The 24,708-nt window shown below is 36.1% G+C and overlaps 1 protein-coding gene across 2 annotated transcripts in view; it reads right to left on the bottom strand.

Annotated features, from left to right (window-relative positions):
• Nucleotides 1-24,708, bottom strand: part of PLD5 (phospholipase D family member 5) — a gene marked incomplete at both ends in the record, with an annotated part of 422,025 nt that overhangs the window by 199,077 nt on the left and 198,240 nt on the right. For both annotated transcript variants that reach the window (XM_079696892.1, XM_079696891.1), the window contains one exon: nucleotides 13,247-13,383. In XM_079696892.1, coding sequence (XP_079553018.1) covers nucleotides 13,247-13,383 — 137 coding nt within the window. The remainder of the gene's footprint in view (nucleotides 1-13,246; nucleotides 13,384-24,708) is intronic.

Genomic DNA, 24,708 nt, shown 5'->3' with positions numbered 1-24,708 from the left:
AAAAGACAGTCTCTTCAATAAGTGGTGCTGCGAAAACTGGACAGCTACATGTAAAAGAATGAAATTAGAACACTCCCTAACACCATACATAAAATAAACTCAAAATGGATTAGAGACCTAAATGTAAGACTGGACACTATAAAAGTCTTCGAGGAAAGCATGGGAAGAACACTCGTTGACATACATCACAGCAAGATCTTTTATGATCCACCTCGTAGAGTAATGGAAATAAAAACAAAAATAAACAAATGGGACCTAATGAATCTTAAAAGCTTTTGCAAAGCAAAGACATCTGCAAACAAGATGAAAAGACAACCCTCAGAATGGGAAAAAAATATTTATAAACAAATCAACAGACAAAGGATTAATCTCCAAAATATATAAACAGCTCATGAAGCTCAATATTAAAAAAACAAACAACCCAATCCAAAAATGGGCAGATGACCTAAATAGACATTTCTCCAAAGAAGACATACAGGTGGCCAAGAAGCACACGAAAATCTGCTCAACATCACTAATTATTAGAGAAATGTAAATCAAAACTACAATCAGGTATCACCTCACACCAGTTAGAATGGGCATCATCAGAAAATCTACAAACAACAAATGCTGGAGAGGGTGTGGAGAAAAGGGAACCCTCTTGCACTGTTGGTGGGAAGGTAAATTGATAGAGCCACTATGGAGAAGAGTATGGAGGTTCCTTAAGAAACTAAAAATAGAATTACCATACGACCCAGCAATCCCACTGCTGGACATACACCCAGGGAAAACCATAATTCAAAAAACATAAGCAGCCCAATGTTCATTGCATGGAAGTAACCTAAATGTCCATCGACAGATGAATAGATAAAGAAGATGTGGTACATATATACAATGGAATATTACTCAGCCATAAAAAGGAACGATATTGGGTCATTTGTAGAGACGTGGATGGATCTAGAGACTGTCATACAGAGTGAAGTAAGTCAGAAAGAGAAAAACAAATATTGTATATTAACGCATATCTGTGGAACCTAGAAAAATAGTACAGATGAACCGGTTTGCAGCACAGAAATAGAGACAAAGATGTAGAGAAGAAACGTATGGACACCAAGGGGGGAAAGTGGCAGTGGGGTGTGGTGGTGTGATGAATTGGGAGATTGGGATTGACATATATGCACTAATATGCATAAAATGGATAACTAATAAGAACCTGCTACATAAAAAATTAAAATAAAATTCAAAAAAAAAAAAAGACATGTACCTCAATGTTCATTGCAGCACCATTTACAATAGCCAGGACATGGAAGCTATGTAAATGTCCATTGACAGATGAATGGATAAAGAAGATGTGGTACATACATATAATGGAGTATTACTGAGTCATAAAAAGAAATGAAATTGGGTCATTTGTAGAGATGTAGATGGACCTAGGATCTGTCATACAGAGTGAAGTAAGTCAGAAAATATAAACAAATGTCGTATATTGATGCATATATGTGGAATCTAGATAAATGGTACAGATGAACTTATTTGCAGGGTAGGAATAGAAATGCAGACATAGAGAACCGATGTGTGGACACAGGCTGACAGGGCAGGTTGGGATGAATTGGGAGATTAGGTTTGACATAAATATACTACCATGGGTAAAATAGATAGCTAGTGGGAACCTGCTGTATAGCAAAGGGAGTTCAGCCTGATGCTCTGTGATGACCTAGTTTGTGGGATGGGAGGGGGAGGTCCAAGAGGGAGGGTATGTGTGTATGCATATGGCTGATTCATTTCACTGTGCAGCAGAAACTAACACACAACACTGTAAAGCAATTATGCTCCAATAAAAAAAAGAAAAGAAATAAATATAATCATTTGATAACAAAAAAAGAGTGGATAAAACAAGTAATCTTACATCTTAATGATAAAGACCCTTTGTAGTACAATTTGTACTACCTATCCAAATTTAAAATGCATATACCCTGTGACCTAACAATTCCATTTCTAGGAATTTAAAGATATCCTCCTACATATACTTAAATATATATATATATATATATATATATATATATATATATACACACATATATATATATATATATATATATATATATATATATATATACACATATCCATTGTGGCACTGCTTATTAAAATAACAAAACCCCCAAAGAACATAAATGTCCATTAAATCAATAAAGAACTGATTAAATTAACCATATACCCATATAATGAATGCTATGCAGCCATGGATCTATACATTTTAATATGTAAGGAGGTCCAGAAAAAAACTGTTTAAAGCACAAAAACAAGATGCAAAACCATCTCTATATGCTCCCATTTGTGAGAAAAATGGAGAGTTATCCAGATATATACAATACTCATAAATATATGTATATATATGAATACATACATATACACACATAGGCGTATATAAAATCATAATTCTGGAAAGATATCCAAAAACATGGCAGCAGTGTTTGCCCCTGAGCAAGGAGATCCAGGGTCTGCAATAAGAGGGAGATTATGTTTCATTGTAAAACTCTGCATTTGTATATTTTTGTCATCTGTATATATTAGTTTTTCAGTTGCATAAGCAGTTGCTTAAAAAGGCAAGAATCTAATGGAATAACTTGGAGATATGGGAACAATAAAACAAGCAAAGTTGACTGAGGTAAATCTAAGATAAAGAGTTTTGTAGATTAATCTTTAGGGAAGAGATCTCCAACCTACTGTAGAGGTCTCTCCCTGTTAGTCAACCAAGTCGCACATTTTAATTCATTTACTTTTTATAAAACTCTATGGTATATGTACTATTATCATCACTATCACTTTACAGATGACACAGGCAGGTTAAGTGACCAAGATGGCATAGTGGGTGGCCAAATGGAGATGCATACTCAGGTTTCTTGGATGCTAAGCCCGCGCACACTCTTGGGCATCACACACACAACTGGACCTCGACCTCTGCTACCAGGGCTCTGAAACCTCTCAATGGCTTGTATGGTTTTGGCAAACTACAATTTCTATTTTATTTTATTTTTATAAAAGTCAAAGCCTCACCAGATGTGGTTTATACCAAAAAAAGATATTTCTGGCACTGGGTACTATCTGTCTTTGTGAATGTGACTCAAAAAATAAGTGAACGATATAATGCTTCACATGGTAAAGCGGCTTGCCATTTTCTAAATATATATTAACTGACTTTCATGTCACAGCAGCCTGGAAGAAGAGTCGTCATCAATTTATAAATGAGAATACTAAGGCTTCATTTAGGGACCTGCTCTCCTTGAAGAGGCAGAAACGGGACTGACCCCGGGTCTTTCGGAATCTAATTTTAGTGGTCCAAACACACTGCTATATTGAGTGTGAATAACATCTGAAAACTAGCTTAGAGCATGCAAGTGAGGTTTAACTGCAGACTCTCTGATTGCTTGCAGCAGCCTTTTCTTTTACATTCACAGTTCAAAGTTCCTACCTGTAATATGACCCCATTCTTCAGTGATGCTTTCTAAGTCTTCAAGCTGTTCTGAATTTCAAAAGTTTTGCAACTTTGGAAGCTGAGTTCCAGTGAATTCTTCAGCAGGTTTTTCTTTTAAAACTTTGTTTTTCTCCATATACTCTTTGTAATCATGGCAATTACTTTAATTGAAAGTTCCGATTACAAAGTTTTTCTAATTACAGGTCTACAAACAAAATATAAAAATATCCATTTGTCACATCCAGCTAGGTTTTCTTTTTATTTATCTCCCCTCTCCCTTTGTCAGTGTTCCCCTTGCCTCAGGTTAAGGGCTGGGCTCTTCACTATTACTGTGAGATGTCCTTCCTGCAAAGGCAGCTGAAACAGGCTATCTGTGAAAAAGAAAAAGACAGCTGTGCTTTCTGTGCCCAAAGCCATTCATGATGATCAGATATGGCTGTGTCTGGAAGGGTTCAAGGAACTTTTTAAAAAATATATACCACATTCAAATAGTGTTTTTGAAAAAAAAACCTGGCAACAGGAAACGTCAACATCATTAATCATATATTAAGTTTCATTAAAATTAAAACTCAAATAATTAGCTTCTGCTGCTTCCCAAGTGGTAATTATAGACCACCAGGAAGTATCACACTCTCTTCAATTTCCTCCTTTAAACATTAAATGCTAAAGATAAAACATTATTTAAAAAATAATCTTTTAGATTTTAACTATGGGACTATAAACAATACTTCCTGGGTACTGGGCTAATCAAATCTCTCATAATTCAGGAAATTTGAATTTTACTTCACTCCGTGGTGAAATTAAGATGGTAATAAGTGACATTTCAAATGAAAGAGTTCAGAAGCATAAAAATATCTATATTTAAATTTTTGAAGATTTTTCTTTCATTTAAAATTCAGCATTTATCTTCCATTCCCAATTATTATTAAACATTATTTATTCAATGCTAGTTAGAAAACATGTGTTAGATTACTCTATTATATTTTAGCAATCCTTCAGCGGGTTTCTTTTTCTACCCCACTTCCATATCTTTAAGTATATAATCTATAACCTTCAGTTTCTTCTCTCATGATCCCCAGTTATTCTCGCAAAATGAATTACACCATGGGGGGATAATAAATTTATCAAGATAGTATATATTATATGAATGAACAGTGTATTGTTAAATAATACTAAATAGTATTATAACAGTATTAAAAACAACATTGTTTTTACATGGAAATTACTGTCCATTAAAAAAGAGTAGCTGCTCAGTCCTGATGTGTGAGACACTATAAGACACAAAGAGAGAAAAACAGATGGTGACCCTTGTTCTCAGGGAGTTTTTGATCTTTGATGGGACAACATAAAAATAGAAATGCTGATAGCACAAGCAGGAGGCCAAATCTGCCATTAAAGAGATGAAATGGCCTTGAATTTGTGGAAAGGGGGCAAAGTAGTGAGATGCAGGTGGGGTACCTAAGCCCAGGTCCTGGGGAAAATGCAAATACCCTTACAATGAGTAAAGGCTCAAAACAGAAAGAAAACAGCATGTAGTGGGTACCTAACTGATATCAAGCAACGTTCTAAGTGCTCTACATTAACACTGTGTGGGTAGAAAGAGCTAGACTAGTTGGTGCACAAGGAGAGAAGATGACAAGAGAGGAATCATGGTCTGAGCTAGGGATTTTGGAATCACTTGACGAGAGGTAGAGGTGAAATCATAGGAAAGACTCTCTGCTAAAGCTGAGAGTAGGAAATGAGAAAGAACAAGATTTGAATATTGCCTGTCTCTGTAAGTGAGCAATGAAAAGAGTATGAGAAATTGAATATATGAATGGACAAAAGCCAGATCATATATAAAAACAGAATTCAGACCCACAAAGTGCAGCAAGCTGACCAAGAAACCAACCTCTTATCTATGATAACTAGCCCAGGAATACAGCCTGTATAGGTCAAACATATAGAAAGTGAGACTACTATCTCTAGTGACAATCCACAAAGCCAAACAATAACTTCTGCAACCAAAATGACCAGGACTTGGTTAATAACTGATACTTCCCTAAATTTTGTCCATGCTTCCAACTTAGAATCAACCAGAGAGAGATAAATATGCTCCCTTAGTCCATCACATAGGATGCCTCACTTCTAACAAAGTTAGCTCACCTCCAGCATCCCCAGGCCAACAGCTTCCAATAAGGGCACACCTGAAGCCTTCCTTTTTCCACTGTAAAGCTTTCCCCCTCCGCTGCTTGACTTTGGGCCTCTACCAAATGCAACTGATGGTGACTGACTCCCTTACTATAGTAAGCTCTGAATTTGGTTGGTCTTATTTATTTCCACAAGATTATTGGCATAGACAGAGATGGTTAGCTTTGGAAAAGGCAAGAGAAATATCTTCCTCTGAATAAAAATGGGAGGAGGGAAGGAGGAGGGAAGACACTTGGGGATTCTGAGTTGGCAAGAAAGCTGAAGGAGTTTTACAGAGGTGGATGCCATTTCTCAATTAAAGTAATCTCTAAACAGAGATTCAGGATAAGTAAGATTAGGGCTGTAAGTAAGTGAAAGGAGTTTAGAACTGGGGAAAGACAAGGGGGAGCCAATAAGAAATGGGTAAAATGCCCAGAGCAATCTACAGACTTAATGCAATCCCTATCAAAATAACCATGGCATTTTTCACAGAACTAGAACAAATAACCTTCAAATTTACATGGAATCAAAAAATTCCCTGAGGGCTTCCCTGGTGGCGCAGTGGTTGAGAGTCCGCCTGCCGATGCAGGGGACGCGGGTTCGTGCCCCGGTCTGGGAGGATCCCACATGCCACGGAGCGGCTGGGCCCGTGGGCCATGGCCGCTGGGCCTGTGCGTCCGGAGCCTGTGCTCTGCAACGGGAGAGGCCACAACAATGAGAGGCCCGCGTACCGCAAAAAACAAAAACAAAAACAAAAACAAAAACAAAAGCTCTGTTATGGCCTATATGGGAAAAGAATCTAAAAAAGAGTGGATATATGTATATGTATTAACAGATTCACTTTGCTGTACACCTGAAACTAGCAAAACGTTGTAAATCCACTATACTCCAAAAAAACCTAAAATTTAAAAAAGAACAGTCAACATTTATTGTGCATTTATTATACGACAGATATGAAAGATACTTGTATTAACATATTTAGTCCTTACAGAAACCTTTCAAGTAGGACATAATAACTGTCTTCATTATATAGCTGAAGAAAATGTGGTATAGTAAAACTGAGAAACTTGCCCAAAATTGCAATTCTCCTAAGTAATACAGCCAAATTCAAACCCAGGAAATTTGGCTCCTACAGTTCATGTTCTTATTCCTATAATATGAAAGGAAGGAAAGGAAAGAGAATGAAGGAATATTGCTCAGTCACAAAAGCAATTTAAAAAGCTTTTCCTCTGGTGTCAGTGTTATCACCAGTACCCTTGGGGGACAATCTAATGACACTCTTAGAGCTTGGGTTTTGATATTTAATAGAATCTTCCATGAAAGGAACCCGGGCTCATTAGAGAGTAGACAGTACAATGTCCCAGAGCCAGAAAATTCAAAATGGGACTAGAACAGCTTCTTGCTGCCAGAAAGCAAGGCTGCTCTCAGAGATATCTGGAATAATGTCCAAAAGACATTGCACATGTACAAAAGACACCTCCTACTAGCCAAGAATAAAAATTGGGGCATTAAAAGGGAAAATAATGATTAAAGTCTATTGGAGCAAGTTGTGTCTGTTAAGATAGCTCTAAGGTCATGACACTAAATGAGAAAGTACAAAATACTAGGAGGTGATTGTCAGTGCATAAAGAGGTCTCTCAATACTATCTTCTGGAAATGTTGTATATTGATGATATAAATGATATATGTCCTATACTGGAGCTGCCACTGAGTTATTAATAGAAATATAGATATAGCTATGGATATAGTGTATTATTTTAAGTAAATAATCAGAGGATCAGAGGAAGAAATTCAGAAGACAAAGATGTGAAAAACATAAAATAGAGAAGCCAGCTTTGTAATAGAGAAATTGTAAAATTTAGAAAATATACATAAAGTGTGTGTGTGAAGGGATGCCCTATTACAGCCCTTACTATACTTTCTGTAGCCAAACCTTGGTGGTCTAGGCCACCCCTTATTAGAGAACCACTATGGTAACTTATACCTTAGTTACTCAGCCTAAAATATTACACGTGTTGTATTTTAAACAGACCCAAGTCCATTCACATTAGGGTGAAAGGAAATCACTGGGTTCAGGAATAATGGGGATTATATAGGTAGACCGAGTTGGTCCATCCCCTTCATGCTTCAGACCAAATGGGCACAGGTTAAAATGGTTAGGCAGATTTGTGGGCAAGAGTGAGCCCAACCAGGGCAGTAGTCACCCAGACACAGAACTGACTTAGAAGGATGACAGGCAAGTGGGAGGAAGTCCAGGAGCAACGGCTGCTGTAATTATCTGGATAGAATAGATGGCAAGCATCCATCAATATGTCAATGACATATTGAAGTCAATGACAGCCCACCCAAAATTTTATGTTTACTCAGCTTGTTTAATGAGGGTTTACAGAAGTTAGTTACCATGTTATGGGATTTGGGCCTGAGATGGAAGAGGAGCAGGGTGCAAACTCGTTCTGTGTGAATTTATCCAGGAGGTGTGGTAAAGAAAAGTCCCTCTTCTAGTAAGTGTCTAATGATCTCTCTAATAAGTGGGCCAGTAACAATCCAAAACAACGGACGTAGGATTTCTCCAGGAGAGGAGAGATAGATATAGCTGTAAAATGAAAAATGGAGGACTGTCATCTGAATGGGTGAGAGTCCCAAGGTGAGCAGGTGTTCTGCGTGTGAGCAGCAGTGGGAGGTAAGCTCCAGCATCTCTACTGGTCCCTGAGGATGTGACACGTGGGAAATTTCACAGTGCATGGTTACCTCTTGCAGGAATGGTGTAAAATAATAATTAGGGGCACTAGTGAATCATAAAATAGCCAAAACACAGGATGTATACAATCTAAACTGGCAGTTGAAGCCATTCTTGACTCTCTGGTGTTGCCCCAGAGGCCACTGAAATATAATTTCTTAGTGAAAACTAGAAATTTTGCCTTTCACCCCCTCAGGTAATCAAGTGACGTGGAGGTTTATATTTATAGAGACTGAATCAGCAATTAAAAACACACTGGGAAATGATGGAAAGTACACATAACTTCAGTACAGAGAGACAGAGAAATAGGTCAAAGTCACTTACTGAGGTCAAAAGATCTTGCTTCTGGGCATAACAACTGAGGTTGGTTGAAAGGCACTTTGGAAGATAAGTTTAGAGCAGTTATTTTATTGATTTGTATGGAAAACTATAATCAAGGGTATCATTATTCTACTATTAGAGTATTATAGAAGCTAAGTAATAAAAAGAGGAAGAGAAATAAAATAAGAAGTCAGGAAAAAATAAATCACAAATAGGACATTATTTATAAGGAGATACATTTTTTAAGAAAGACATATAAAAGTTTGGAAAACACTGAGTGGGCAGTATGATTTGGAGTGAGAATCTTTCAGAGGACAGAAGGGTATCTAGACTAGTTAGTAGAGATAAAGTGAATTAAAGTAATATATTTAGAAAAGAGTACACTGGATGAGGGGACCTTGGAAAGAGGCTGTCAAAACAGTGTGAAGCCGCTGACAGACTGCAGAATCTCTTGTATTCTTTCAACTTTCAGGAGTGAGGAGAGCTACAAACACAGGAGCTTAATTACAAGGTAGTTAGATCTCAGCAAATGTTGCACTGAGCAAGCAGCACTCTTTATGATAATGACACCATAAGGAGAAGAACATAAAGAGAAAACTGTGAGTGAAGTAAATGGTAATTGGAAGCTGAGCATCATGTGACCTCCTCAGTGCCGCCTTGAGGGTAGATAGAGTCTAGAAAGGTTATGATGGGAAAAGGTCTTGAGAGGAGGACTGGAACTTTGTACAGAAGGAGTAAGTTGAGACTGGCATGCCAGAGCTTCTGCAGATTGGCAGTTTTGCCTTCTGGTCTATGTCAGCTCCAGAGAACTCAGTGGGTGCATCTCCAAATGATGTCACTTATTTTACTGGGGGCATTCCTGCCTGGAGGAACCTAGGACTGAAGAACACGGAACTCGCTCTCTGAAGGCTGCTGGGGGGTTGGAGCAATGGTTGAGGCTGTCCTGAGGACACGGATGGGTGGAACTAGGAGTCAACCAGTTTAAGAACTGGCAGCATGGTTGAGACACAAGATCCAAGGAGGCAAGTAAGACGACATCATGCTACAGGAAGTATCGCAGACACACTGGTCATGGTCTAGCAAATGGATAAAAAGAAAATTAAAACAGAAGGGGCTGATAGTGTAGGAGGAGGTTTAGGGAACTGGGAAACTGAATATGCAAATCAGTAATGGCCAGTCCATATACATATGTGTGTAGAAATCTGAGTCACAACCTGCAGCAACCTGCCCAGGAAACCAACTTCTTATCTATAATAACCAGCCCAGCCTGCTATAAGTCAGACTTGTAGGAAGTAGGATTGTTATCTCTAGTAATAATCCAGGAGGCTAAACAATAACTTCTGAAACCAAAATGGCCATAACTTAATAACTGCCAGCTTCCCTAATTTTTGTCCCTCCTTCCAATTTAGAACCAACCAGAGAAAGCCAAATATGTACCCCTAACCCATCATGTAGGATGCCTGCTTCTTGTCAGCCCACCTCCAGCTCCCCCAGGCCAACAGCCTCCAGTCAGGCCACACCACTATGAAGCTGGTCCCCTCCTCTGCCTGCCTCTGAGTCTCTGCTAAAATACAAATGACTGAGGCGAACTGACTCGCCATAGCAAGCTCTGAATAAATAGCATCTGTTTTCATGTTTACTTCGCTCATTCTCATATGTTTGTTCTCTTTGTTTACTTCCACAGAACCAAAGACTAACTAAAATCAAGATAAAGAGTAGATTCAGGATAATTGCCAAAGTGGGGGGGAATAGGAAGCTAGCTGTGAATAGAGAAGGGGGATTCTGCACTCTTAGGAACAGACAGGGAGAGGACTGACATTTATATATTGCTTGTTATGAGTGTCCTGCAGCTTGGTTATGGGTTTATACAACTTACTGAAGCCTCATAAAACCCTGTGAGAGAGATTTTTTTTTAATCCACCACTTTTAAGGGAAATAAAACTAAAATAGTTTTCATAACTTATCAGGAGTGGAGAGGCATCCAAGGCCAGGTTTCCTCTTTACACTCTGTCAGGTCACTCCCCCAAACCTCCTCTGACTTTCCCACTGCACTTCTGACCACAGAGAATCACTATGCTTGTCTCATGATCTATGGTGTAACTCATTGTTCAGTCCTTTGCTGTTCTGCCAAAAGGTGATGAGTGACATAATTATGTTAATATCTTGCCCAAGTTTACAGAGTCAGTAAGTGGTAGAATATAGATTTGAATCCAGATCTTTCAAAATTCAAAGTCCATGGTCTTTCACTACATTAGGCTACCTGGGAGGTGGAGTAGTTTGCTAGCAGGTGCAAAGGCAAAGTGGACATTAAATTTATTGACCTGAGGTGGTTAAAAACAGTAAGGCTAGGGTACTGGAAGTAAATTTTAAAGTTACTAAGGACAGTGGCAAGGGATGGGACTGGTGGCTGGAAGATCTATTAGCCAGGCACAAAAGAAGGGGAGAGAGAGTCCTGGTAGAAGGTAACGTTGCCTATGGTGATAAGGAGACAGTGACTGATGTAAGAAAAGTTCATCAAATTAAAATGAGAATGACTGAGGGAAGATGGGGGGGCAATGGACTGTCCCACTGGAGACGGACTGGATTGGGGTGTAAGGAATTGCAGTTGCCCTGCCTCCACCCTGTGCTTTGGAGAGAGGAGAAAAAGCAGGAGCTTCTCAGGATGTTAGGAGGAAGCCAGATGCCACCCGGGCAGATATACAAAAGTGCCTATTACAAGGCTGAGAATGTAGGAGAACAGAAATGCAAGACATAGGGTAAGAGACTGTAGAAGAGAGGAAGATCTGGAGGGGCTGCAAGTTCTGGAAAAGACAGTTGCATGTAGGGGTGCAACAAAGTAATCAAGGTAGTGATTCCAACTACTCAGGGGAAAGGAAGCAGGAGCATAGTTGGTAATTGGGAGAATAGGTTCTAGATGGAAGGAGAAGCAATGTTGGGTCATCAGGATTTAGTTATTGACTGAGACAGAAGAAATAACCAGATGAAAATTCCAGTTGTATGAGTTAAAAAAAAATCAAAATTAGATTAAATTATAGTTTCCCCCAAATGAAAAGAGGCATAATTCGAAGGCCCCCAACTTTTTTGTTGAAAACTACCAATATCCGGCAATGTTTGTTAAAAGGCCTTGGGTATTTTCTCCTCAGGAAGTCATCATAGTTTGACCTTTACAGAGTTACCTTCTAGGTTCTGGGGTTTGCCATTTAAAATACTCAGCAGTCTTCATTACAGGTGAGGTGAGAGAGGGGTAGAGGCATTCCACTGAGGAAGTATGAGTCACTGGACCCTTGCCCACAGAATGTTTATATTTGTCATGTAACAGGATTAGCACAAGGTATTGATGAAGATGGAGTGATCAGGAGGAAGATGATGACGACCTGCTGTTTTTCTACTGCTTTCTTTATAATCCCAATATAATTTTTCTCCCAAATTCAGTCTGAGAAACAAACATATTTAGGAACACCTATCTAACATGAAGGAAAAAATCTAAAATGTATACTGATTTCCCTCTTGTATCCTTTATTCTGTATAATACTGTTGCCTGGTAATTAAACTATAATGTATCATGGGTTGAAAAAACCAAAATTTCAATTGTCTTTTCCAGATTTTTTTTATTTTTTTCTGTCAGACATTCAACCCTCAAGGCAAAGTATCCAGGATAAAAACTCACATATACATTACGAGGCTGTGGTTGATCTTTTAAGCTAGAAAAGAGGGGCATTTTGACTAATGCTTTCCAAAGGGAAAAATAACATTTAAAATTCATTATAAGCTCTAATTTATAATAACCATTGTAATTTTATGGCCTCACTTCGGCTTTGCAGCAACAAGTACATAAAAATAAGCCTTTACTTCCCTGCCCCAGCTTGGTACTTTTCTACATTCTCCTACCAACCTCAAAAAATAACGTAGGGCTCAGGGAAGAGTTGGATGAGGAGATTTATGTGGATAAAACCATGCTGTGACTGCTCTGCAGTCAGAAGTGACCCTAGGGAAATGTTTTTAATGCACTTGAAGAGAAAAAATACAGAAATATAATGGTAAAGTTGTTGTAATTTCTGGATTAAAAATAAATTTTGTGCTAAATTGGGACAGACTGAGGAGACCTGTGTCTTCTCATAGACATGCTTATTTATTTAACCCCTAATTTTAAGTGGAAATTTTTCCTGAGGTGTGTGTTTAACTTCTAATTGAAATAACAACGAGCATGGTGTCCTTTGTCCATTGGGGCCTTCATTTTTGCCAAGCTCATTATGGAACAAATCAAAACCTCATACATAGAGGTGTCCAGGATGCAGATTGTTACAAAATTTCATTTTGTCAACCACTCCTTTGTACAGAATATGCCCAAACTGTAAAGTGAATTAAATCATTACTCATTTTTATTCCCTTGGTCTAAATAAAAGTAAGAGCATCAGTGGACAGTGAGTCATGTCTCAGTTTAACCCAGTGGGCAGTTGGGTGACAATGTGTGTTTATGATATTTTTCTCTCCACTCTCTAGGACCCTCTTTGATTTTCTCACCCACTCCCTAAAAGAGAATTTTTAAATTTTTGTTTGTTACCTCTTACCGACATTTATTTTGACAATTTTTTTCTGAGAGCCCATCCTCATCCTCTCCCATGATGTCCACGGCTGAAAATATCAATGCAACGAGAATGGCAAAGCAGCACACCAGTGCAAAGATCACGATGCACTTCTGCTGGGACTGCAAGAGAGAAAGAAGAAGAAAAGTAAGTAAAGCACCTTTTGCTTAGGAAACTCAAGATGCGGCAGCTTTACAAAGTTCCAGGCAAAACCCTTTGGGGAATAATTAGTTTTGTCACTGCCAGAGAAGGGCTGCTCTCTGGGTGAAATGCCTAAGACCCTTATGCTTATTCCTCAACATAGCTTTCAAATCCCTGCCAAATATGTTAGAATCTATTAAATAATTTAGGTGCTGCATCAAGATTTCCAAACGAATTTGTTATTCTTTCTAATCATAAGTAGTCCAGAAAAGATCACTACAAGACCCATTATTGCAAATTAAAAATGAAACACAGGGTGGCTCAATAATTATTCTCTGTCCCCTGTTATTACCACCAGTTTCCAAATTCTATGCAAACTGCATTCAAACTCTGTATCTTCTTGCTTTTCCCATCTCATCTTGCTCTAAGATATTTATGGCATGATGACTTCAGGAAAGATGCCCTTGTGGTCAATATGAATTCTGCACTTTGATAAGAAAATTAAATCTATCAGATCCCAACATCATGGGTCATTAGGCAACATCATTCATTTCAAAACACTGAATAAAATCTTAACCAGCATTCACACTCTTGATGTGGTTTTCACTTAGAAACACAAGCTCAAGTTCCAGGTGGTCAAAGAAAATCACGTCCTTATCTTTAGGCCCAAGTATTGGAATTCAAGACATCCCTATCTCCAGGGGTTCACAGTCAAAGGTGGCATAAGATAAGGCCATGTTAACCAGGCAAAGCCATGACCACTGGGACGAATACTTTTGCCTGCTTTCAATTTATTAGGTAAATCTGGATGGGGAGGAGAGGAGAAAGAAGAATTTTTAAGTCTTTGTGCAGCTTCTAGGAGCTATTTTCAGAAGGGGTAAGGGTGACCTTTGACCAGGCAGCCAGAAGCACTTTCTTAGTGATGGGATACATACATACACAGACATGCATGCATGTGTGCACACGCACACACACACACACACAATTTTCAGGGCTTTGTTAAAACCAACTGGCTTTGTCTCCTCCTACCACCCTCCTGCCCTTCATCCCTGTAGCCACATAGTCTCCAAAGAATCAAGGAACCTCCTAAAGTCCAGTTTGTCCAGGGGCAGCCTCAGGTTACAGATTACAGAGAAAGACGTAGTCGGGAAATAATGTCTCTGTGACCAGGCACTACAGATCAAATGGTTGTTTCCTTTTAGTGTTTTCTCATCCTCCCTCAGGTCTTCTCTCATAGTAGAACCTATTCCAAGTCCATTCTTGCCTGTCATTATGCTCTTCTCCAACTGGCTCACTCAGAGAGGAAGTGGGGGAAAGCCCAAGGAAGATACACCATTGTTCTTTAACCCTAGGCTCTGGGTTTCTCTAAGGCATGGATTGTTTTATTCTTTCTATCCACAAGCAATGAGCAAAGAGCCTAACAAACAGAAGGTGCTCAAGAGATAGTTATTGTATAAACAAATACAGAGTGAATGAATGAAACGAAAATCACAATGAATATTTCTCAGGATGGAGAGCAATCAGAGGTATTCCTCTCAGTGACCTTCCTGAAAATGGGTTTATTTCCACATTTTGGTGACTGTAAATCTTATAGCTCATTCTTTTTCACTCTTTGTGGGAGCTAGAGGCAATTCATGGGCCATGCTTACCAACTCTGTAAAACTCTGCAGAATAGGTTTACTTGGCATTCATCCCCAATTCTTCACTAAGTTTATCTTTAAGAAGCAGCACAGTAAACTAGTTGAAGGCTCAGACTTTGGAACAAGATTGCCTGGACTCTGCCACTTACTGGTTGTATGCACTTGGGCAAGTTATTTAGTCTTTATGCTTTAGATTCCTTGTCTGTAAAATGGGCATAATAATAATAATAATAACAACTGCCTTTATGGGGCTGTTATTAAAAATTAAATTAAATGAGATATTTTATGTAAAGTACTTAGAACAGTACCTGAAAAATAGCACTAAATGAGTGTTTGCTGTTGTTAGTATATTGTAGTATATGCATCTCTGTAAGCTGTCTCAAATATTTTGGGGAAACAAGGTAAAAATATGAATAAACAAAAAACATACAACAAAAAATGCAATTATGTGTAAGAGAGAGGCTGAGAGACAGAGAAGGAGAAGGAGAGGAAGAAATAAGACAAAAAGAGAGAAAAGAAATATGAGATGGAAGTTTTCTAGGATAAAATTCAGAAATTGTTCTATATCAGTCTCAGAATCCAAAACTCTAAAGCAGCATTTCTCAAACTTAAGCATGCATCTAAATCACCTGGTCTGGGGTGGGGCCCCAAAGTGTGCATTTATAACAAGTTCCCAGGATATGTTGATGCTCCTGGTCCAGGTGCCACATTTTGATGTATCAAAGTGTCATCTCTACTAAATGCTACTTAATACATGTTCATCTTTCAAATTCACCTGCCTGTAGTAGTTTATTTTCAAACATTAAAGGGATCATGATAAATACACCCTATTAATCTAAATGTAAATCTTGTGCTTTATTTTCTCTGTAGGGGCTTAAACAATTATTTAAGCAATTTTTTTTTTAAATTTTGGAATAAACTGTCTTCTTCCCTTTACTTTTTTATTTATTTAATGATACTCATTACTTGTATAATAAGAAAATGTCTGCTATGAACTATTTTGAGAAAATAGTTAGTATGAAAAAGAAAATAAATCACCCAGATTCCCACTCAGACATAACTGCCATTAACATTTTCTTCTGGTTGTTTCCTATACTACATCTACCTATATAACAATCTGATAATATTTATAGCATGCTATATATAGTTTTACATTCTACTTTTTGCACATAATCATGTTTTAATACATTAAATATTCTTTTAAAGCATAGTTTTAAGTTGTTGTATAGTATTTCATTGCATGAAAAATCATTGTCTCCCTTACTCACAAAACTTTCCTTCAAAGCCACTCATTTTACAACAGAAAAAAAAAAAGATTAAACATTTTCCCCATTTTATCCATTTCTCTATATAAACTATAAATAGAAACAAACAAAAAGCTTTTAGAGAGATTTGAAATAATGTAATGATATTCACATTAATCCAGTCCAGAAAAGCCTCTAACCTAGGACAATATAATTAAATATTTTCTCAGCAAGAATCCTAGAGAGAGCAGCATGAATACACCATGTCAGATACATAGTGGGTACTCAATGAATGAATCCTACTGAAGTTAATACTAAATGCTTCCTCTATAACAACATTGATTCCTTTCCCTCTATTCTGATTTTTATGATAAAACAGTAAATAAAATTCTAGTTAATATGTGTGCTATTGAAGTACTTTGATGTAATAACCCTCACAAATTTCTATTTGCTTCTATTGATTTAATTCTATATTATCAACTTTTATTAAAAGGAACAATTGAACTATTTTCATTTTATTTTCATTTATTATTTTCATTTTAGTTTGTCAAATAAGAGAAATTCAGACTCTGATATTCATTTTCAAACGTCTCCTTGAAACAATGTACTATAACAATAAGAGATCATACCACTAATTTCTTTAGTCTCATTTATTTTCCAACTCATCAAAAGTGAAAGATTCTGTTCAAATGACAACATAGGAGTCTTGTAAATGAGACCAAACTCCAGGTTACTAAGAGATTTATTCATTTTCAAATCCTTAACAGATCATTTCAGATCATTCAGGAATTGATTTGAAACACACTTTTTTGTTTGTATTGAATTGAATCAAGGGAAGCAAAGTTTTAAAGAGAACCCATAAACATGATTACAATCTAAACTTCACTGATGACTCAATCTATTAAAAGAAAACAATATTTGAAATGCTATTATTAGTGTCAGTCAATCAGTTCTTTTCACTCTACGTTACACTGAAACTATTTTGAAAAGAATTATTTGCTTGGTTAAGAAATAAATCTAATTATGCTAACTTTGAAAATATTTGAGTACCATATCCTTATCAAATACATTTTACCTCAATACAGAAAAGAGGTGTATAACCTCTAAATGAGGAAAGAATATTAAATTTTAAAATTAGAAGTATTATGTTTCCAACTTCCAATGGTTTCCAACCATTTGACAAGCTCTTAAAAGGAATTTTTACCTAGAGGCAAAATGTAAATATGCAAAAATTAACCATAAATTAAAATTATTCATATTCTTTTTCATTTATTTACCATGACTAGTTTTTTTTGAACAAGATCATGGCAAAGTCTTAAAAATAACCACTTTGATGTATGTAGATTTTAATGCCCACAAAGCTGGAAGTTCTGGTACAATTATTCTCCATGTGAAAGATGTGCAAACTAAGTCAAAGACGTTTATTTACTAAGCTGTCCAAGGTGACCCAACCAGTTGGTTGGAGACAGTCCAGGGATTTAATTTAGGTCTCAAAACCTCAATTCTCTAGATCTGTTTTCTAGATCCAAATTTTTTCCTTTTTTTTTTTCTTTTCTTGACTTCATTTTCTACTTAGCTATGGTTATTTTATTATTATTATTATTATTAGTTTTTGGTTCACAAATTCTCATGGTGGTCAATTAGTGTAGAAATGAAGATTGGACATTGGACTCTATGCTGGGGACACAAGGCATTCCTGAGTCTGTAGGACTTTCCTATGATTCTAGATGTGTTCCTCTCCTGAGTGCTTAGATATGTGCCCAGAAAACAAGATACTCAGAAAATCCAAAGTAATCTTAGCTAATGACTTATCAACTCCTAAGTAATGGCCATACTTTGGAACAGTATCAGAAACTCTAAACTCTAAGTACTTAAGGGCTTTGCTTTGAAAATCACTTTAGAAGAATTATCAGTTAACTCTCCACATATATTTTATTGCTCCTTAGGGTTCTAGTTTAGGATTTTTCTCTTTTCCCTCTGTAACCCCTTCCTGAGGTATTTTACTTCCAGGTCTTCATTGGCTATATATACCAATAACTCCCAAATGTATATCACCAGCTCAGAGTGCCCAACTGAGTATCAGAACATACTAAATGAGCTTCCACACCATGGCACAAAAAGGGGAACACTGGAAACACTCAATATCTCTAAGTTGAGGAGACAAAGTTGGGATTTTAGAAAGGCCAAATCAGCTAGAGTCCACAGGACAGAGTACTATTAAGAGGAGATCTTCACATAGAAGGAGTTGCGGAAATCTTCAGGGTCTCCTTGTGTATAAGGAAACTACCTGAGGACTAGAAAAGAATCACTTGAAAGGAGCAGGTGGAACAATCCCTAACCCAACATGGGTCCAGGAAGACTTGGTGTTCCCAACAAACAGAGTGGAAAAATCTCAAGTGCACATGAAACATTCTCCAGGATAGATCATATGTTACACCACAAAACAAGTCCTAATGAATTTAAGAAGATGGAAATCATATCACACATATTTTCTGAGCATGATGGTATGAAATTAAAAATCACTAACAAGAAAAATGGAAAATTCAAAAATATTTGGAGATTAAAAAACACACTAGTGGGCTTCCCTGGTGGCACAGTGGTTGAGAGTCCACCTGCCAATGCAGGGGATGTGGGTTCATGCCCCGGTCTGGGAGGATCCTACATGCCATGGAGCAGCTGGGCCTGTGGGCCATGGCCACTGGGCCTACACATCCAGAGCCTGTGCTCCACAGCAGGAGAGGCCACAGCAGTGAGAGGTCCACGTACTGCAAAAAAAACAAAACAAAACAAACAAAACAAAACAAAAACAAACAAACAGAAAACCAAAACACTAGTGAATGGAAAAACCAATGGGTCAATGGAGAAAGCAAAAGAGAAATTAAGAAATACCTTGAGATAAATGAAAATGGAAATACAACATACCAAAGATTATGGAATGCAGCAAAAGCACTTGTAAGAGGGAAGTTCATGGCAATAAATACTTAACTCAAGAAACAAAAATACATAACCTAATTTTACACCTTGAGAAACTAGAAAAAGAACAAATGAACTTAAAGTTAGTAGAAGGAAAGAAATAACAAAGGTCAAAGCAGAAATATTGATAAATGAAATAGAGATTAAAAAGATAATAGAAAAGATCAATGAAAATAAGAGTTGGTTCTTTGAAAAGATAAACAAAATTGAGAAACCTTTAGCTATATTCACTGAGGAAAAAAAGAGAGAAAGTTCAAGTAAATAAAATCAGAAACAAAAGAGGAGACATTACAACTAACACCACAGAAAAACAAAGGATCATAAGACTAACATGAAAAATTATACACCAACAAATTGGACAAACTAGAAGGAATGGAAACTTGTAATACTGAATCATGAAAAATAGAAAATGTGAATAGACTAAGTACTAGTAAGGCAATTGATTACTAATCAAAAATCTCCCAACAAACAAAAGTCCAGGACCAGACAGCTTCACTGGTAAATTATGCCAAATATTCAAAGAAGAATATGAATCCTTCTCAAACCAAAAAACAGAAGAGGAAGGAACACTTCCAAACTCATTTTACAAGGCCAGCATTACTCTAATACGAGAACCAGACAAGGACACCACAAGAAAAGAAAATTATAGGCCAATATCCCTGATGAATATAGATTCAAAAATCCTCAACAAAACATCAGCAAACAAAATTCAACAATACATTAATGTACACACTGCTATATTTAAAATAGATAACCAACAAGGACCTACTGTATAGCACAATGTTATATTTAAAATGGATAAACAAGGACCTACTCTATAGCACACTGCTCAATGTTATGTGCAGCCTGGATGGGAGGGGGGAGTTTTGGGAAGAATGGATACATGTTTATCTATGGCTGAGTTGCTTTGCTGTGCACCTGAAACTATCACAATATTGTTAATTGACTATTCTCCAATATAAAATTAAAAGTTTAAAAACAAAACAATACATTAAAAGATCATACACCATAATTAAATGGAACTCATTCTAGGGATGCAAGGATGGTTCAATATCTGCAAGTCTATATGATATGCCACATTAACAAAATGAAGAAAAAAATCATACGATCATCTCAATAGATGCAAAAACATCACATGACAAAATTCAATATCAATTTATAATAAAAATTCTCAATAAAGTGGATACAGAAGGAACATACCTCAACATAATAAAGGCCATACATGACAAGCCCACAGCTAACATACTCAATGGTGAAAAGCTGAAAGCTTTTTCTCTAAGATCAGGAACAAAATAATGATGCCAATTCTCACCAATTTTATTCAACATAGTATTGAAAGTCCTAGTCAGGGCACTTAGGTGAGAAAAAAAAATAGAGGCATACAAATTAGAAAGGAAAAATTGAAACTCTCACTATTTGCAGATGGCAAGATATTAGATATAGAAACTCTGAAGATTCCACCAAAAAAAAAACCTGTTACAATTAATAAGCAAATTCAGTAAAGATGCAGGATACAAAACCAATATACAAAAACCTATTGTGTTTCTATACACTAATAACAAACTATTAAATAGAGAAATTAAGAAAACAATCACATTTACTATTACATCAAAAAGAATAAAATACCTAGGAATAATATTAATCAAAGAGATGATAAATCTGTAAACTGGAAACCACAGGCATACCTCAGAGATATCACGGGTTCAGTTCCAGACCACTGCAATAAAGTGAATATCACAAAAAGGAAATCACACAATTTTTTTTTGGTTTCCCAGTGCATATTAAAGTTATGCTTACAGATAATTGTAGCCTATTAAGTGTACAAGAGCACAATATCTAAAAAATGCACACCTTAACTAAAATTCTTTATTGCTAAAAATTCTAATCATCATCTGAGCTCTCCAGTAAGGTGATTGATTAGTGAGTCATAATCTTTTTGCAATGTAACATCAAAGATCACAGATCACCATAACAAATATAATAGCAATATAAAGTTTGAAATGTTGCAAGAATTACCAAAATGTGACAAAAGGCAAGAAGTAAGTATATGTTGATGGAAAAACAGCACTGACCAATTTGCCACAAATCTTTAATATGTAAAAAACACAATATATGCAAAGCACAACAAAGTAAAGCATAATAAAATGAGGTATACTGTATAAGACATTAATGAAAGGAATTGAGGAAGACACAAAAAAATGGAAAGATATTCTCTGCTCATGGAATGGAAGAGTGAATATTGTTTAAACTGGCCATACCACCCAAAGCAATCTACAGATTGAATGCAATCTCTATCAAAATTGCAATGGCATTTTTCACAGAAGCAGAACAAACAATCCTAAAATATGTAAGGAAACACAAAAGACCCTGAATAGTCAAAATAACCTTGAGAAAGAAGAACAAAGATAGAAGTATCACACTCCCTGATTTCAAACTATATTACAAAGCTGTATTAATCAAAACAGTATCTACTGACATAAAAACAGACACATAGCTCAATGGACCAGACACAGAGTCCAGAAATAAATCCACATGTATATGGTCAATTAATATACAACAAAGGAGCCAAGAATACACAAGGGGGATAGGACAGTCTCTTCAATAAATAATTTGGGAAAATTGGGCAGCCATATGTAAAAGAATGAAACTGGACTACTATCTTACACCATACACAAATATTAACTCAAAATGGATTAAAGAGTTGAACATAAGACCTGAAACCATGAAATCCTTAGAAGGAAACATAGGTAGTAAGCTCCTTGACATCAGTCTTGGTAATGATTTTTGGATCTGACACCAAAAACAAAGACAATAAAAGCAAAAATAAACAAGTGGGACTGCATCAAACTAAGCTTCTGAACAGGAAAGAAAACCATCAACAAAATAAAAAGGCAATCTACTGAATAGGAGAAAATACTTGCAAATCATATACCTGATAAGGGGTTAATCTCCAAAATATATGTAAGAACTTATACAACACAAAAGAAAATGCAATTTGATTAAAAAAATGAGCATAAGATCTGAAAAGACATGTTCTTAAAAAAGACATACAGATGGCCAATAGATACATGAAAAGATGCTCAGAATCACTAATCATCAGGGAAATTCAAGTCAAAACCATAATGGGATATCACTTCACACCTGTTAAAATGGCAGTTATCAGAAAGACAGGAAATAGCAAGTGTTGCTAAGGATGTGGAAAAAAGGGAACACTTGGGCACTGTTGATGGGAATGTAAATTGGTACAGCCACTATGAAAACAGTATGGAGATTTCTCAAAAAATTTAAAAAAAAAACCTGCCATACAATCCAGCAGTTCCACTTCTGGGTATTTATCTGAAGAAAATGAAAACACTAACTCAAAAAGATATATGCAACCCCCATATTCATTGCAGCATTATTTACAACCTAAACGTCCATCAAAAGATGAAGGGATAAAGAAAATATAGATATATATTTCAGCCATAAGAAAGAATGAAATTTTGCCATTTCTGACAACATGAATGGACCTGGAGCACATTATGTTAAGTGAAATAAGTCAGACAGAGAAAGACAAATACTATATAACTGTACTTATATGTAGAATCCGAAACAAAACAAAACCAAGCTCATAGATACACAGAATAGACTGGTGGTTTTCAGAGGTGGGAAGCAGAGCATGGGCAAAATGGGTGACGGAGGTCAAAAGGTACAAACATCCAGTTACAAAATAAGTAAGCCATGGGATGTAATTACAGCATGGTAACTACAGTTAATAATACTGTACTGCATATTTTAAAATTGCTAAGAGAGTAGATCCTAAAAATCCTCATCACAAGAAAGAAAAATTTGTAACTATGTATGGTGTCAGGTACTAAGCAGATTTACCTTGGTGATCATTTTGTAATATATACAAATACTGAATCATTATGTTGTATACCTGAAAATAATATAATGTTATATGTCAATTAAAAATATAAAAATATTTTAAAGATAATATTTCATGATAAGATGAAAATGCACATTTCATCCACTAGTAATAAACTCAAAGTTTATAATCTATATTTTATAATATATGCTTGGAAATATGACAAAACTCAGGCACAACAAGCCATATCCAAATATCAATTAATTTTCTAAATCAGTTTTTGCTCACTGAATTATATTAAAGTATATGAGAAAAAATCCAGTCATTTCTTTAAAATTTACTATGTATGAGGAACTAACTGAACAGCTAAACATATTACCTCATTTAATGTTCACAATTCAATGATAAAAAATTAAAGTACTGAGGTTACTTGGAGAGCCAGAATTCAGGTATAGGTATTTTAATTCCAGCCCATGCTCTTTTAACTACTATGGTATACAGCTTACTATCATATAGTTTTCCAAAAGAGAAAACTGAGTTAGCATAAATATATTGCCCATGCAAAACCATATGACATTGGATAACTTTCATAATCTGCCTAACTAGCCACTGGACAAAATGTGTTTGCTACTTTAAAACTTGTATTTGAGTGGATTACCCATGCATCTATAGACTCTTTTAGCAAGGGTGAAAATGTGACCATATTAGCCACTGTTACATTCTGAAAAAAGAAACTAAAATAAAACAAAACAAAATTCTAGAATTGAGAAATACATTGGATGGGATTAATAGCAGATTAGACACAACGTAAGAAGAGTTTAGTAAGCTCTATGAAAACACTGTGAAAAAACAGTAGAAGAAAAATGAACAGAATACCAGTGAACTATAAGACAACTCATGCAACCTAATATATTTGTTCTTGGAGTATCTAAAAGAGAGGAAGGAACAGAAAAATATTTGAAAAATATAATAGCAAAAAATTATCCAAATTTGTTGAAGATGCAATAATCAGAGTCATTTTATGGTGGTAAAGGGGTAAATTTATCAAGAAGATTACAATGCTAAAGTTTTATGCATCTAATAAGAGATCTTCAAAGGCATAAAATAAAAGTTACTAGAGAAATAAGCAAATCTTCAACTCCTTAGTGATGTCAAAACCCTTCTCTCATTAATGTATACAAGTACACAGGAAATCAATATATACATATAAGATATGAACAATAGTACCAACCAACTTGATCTAACTGACATTTATAGAACAATGCACAAAAACATAGCAGAATATATATTTTATTTGAGATCAGGTTGAACACTTACCAAAATAGATCATATCCTGGGCTATAAAACAAGTCTCAATAAAGTTACAAAAATTTTAATCATTCAAAGTATGCTCTGTCCAAATTTAATTAAATTAGAAATCAATAACAGAAAAATATCTGTAAAACCTCAAATATTTGGAAACAAACAAAAAAACTATGTAGTTTATGTGTCAAACAAGAAACAAAGGTAGAGGACCGTCAAGATGGCAGAGGAGTAAGACATGGAGATCACCTTCCTCCCAGAAATACATCAAAAATACATCTACATGTGGAACAACTCCTA

The sequence above is a fragment of the Hyperoodon ampullatus genome (assembly GCF_949752795.1).
Source record: "Hyperoodon ampullatus genome assembly, chromosome: 2".
Lineage (NCBI taxonomy): Eukaryota > Metazoa > Chordata > Mammalia > Artiodactyla > Ziphiidae > Hyperoodon > Hyperoodon ampullatus.
The sequence above is the reverse complement of the archived record's forward strand: the minus strand, read 5'-3'. Positions and strand labels throughout refer to the sequence as shown.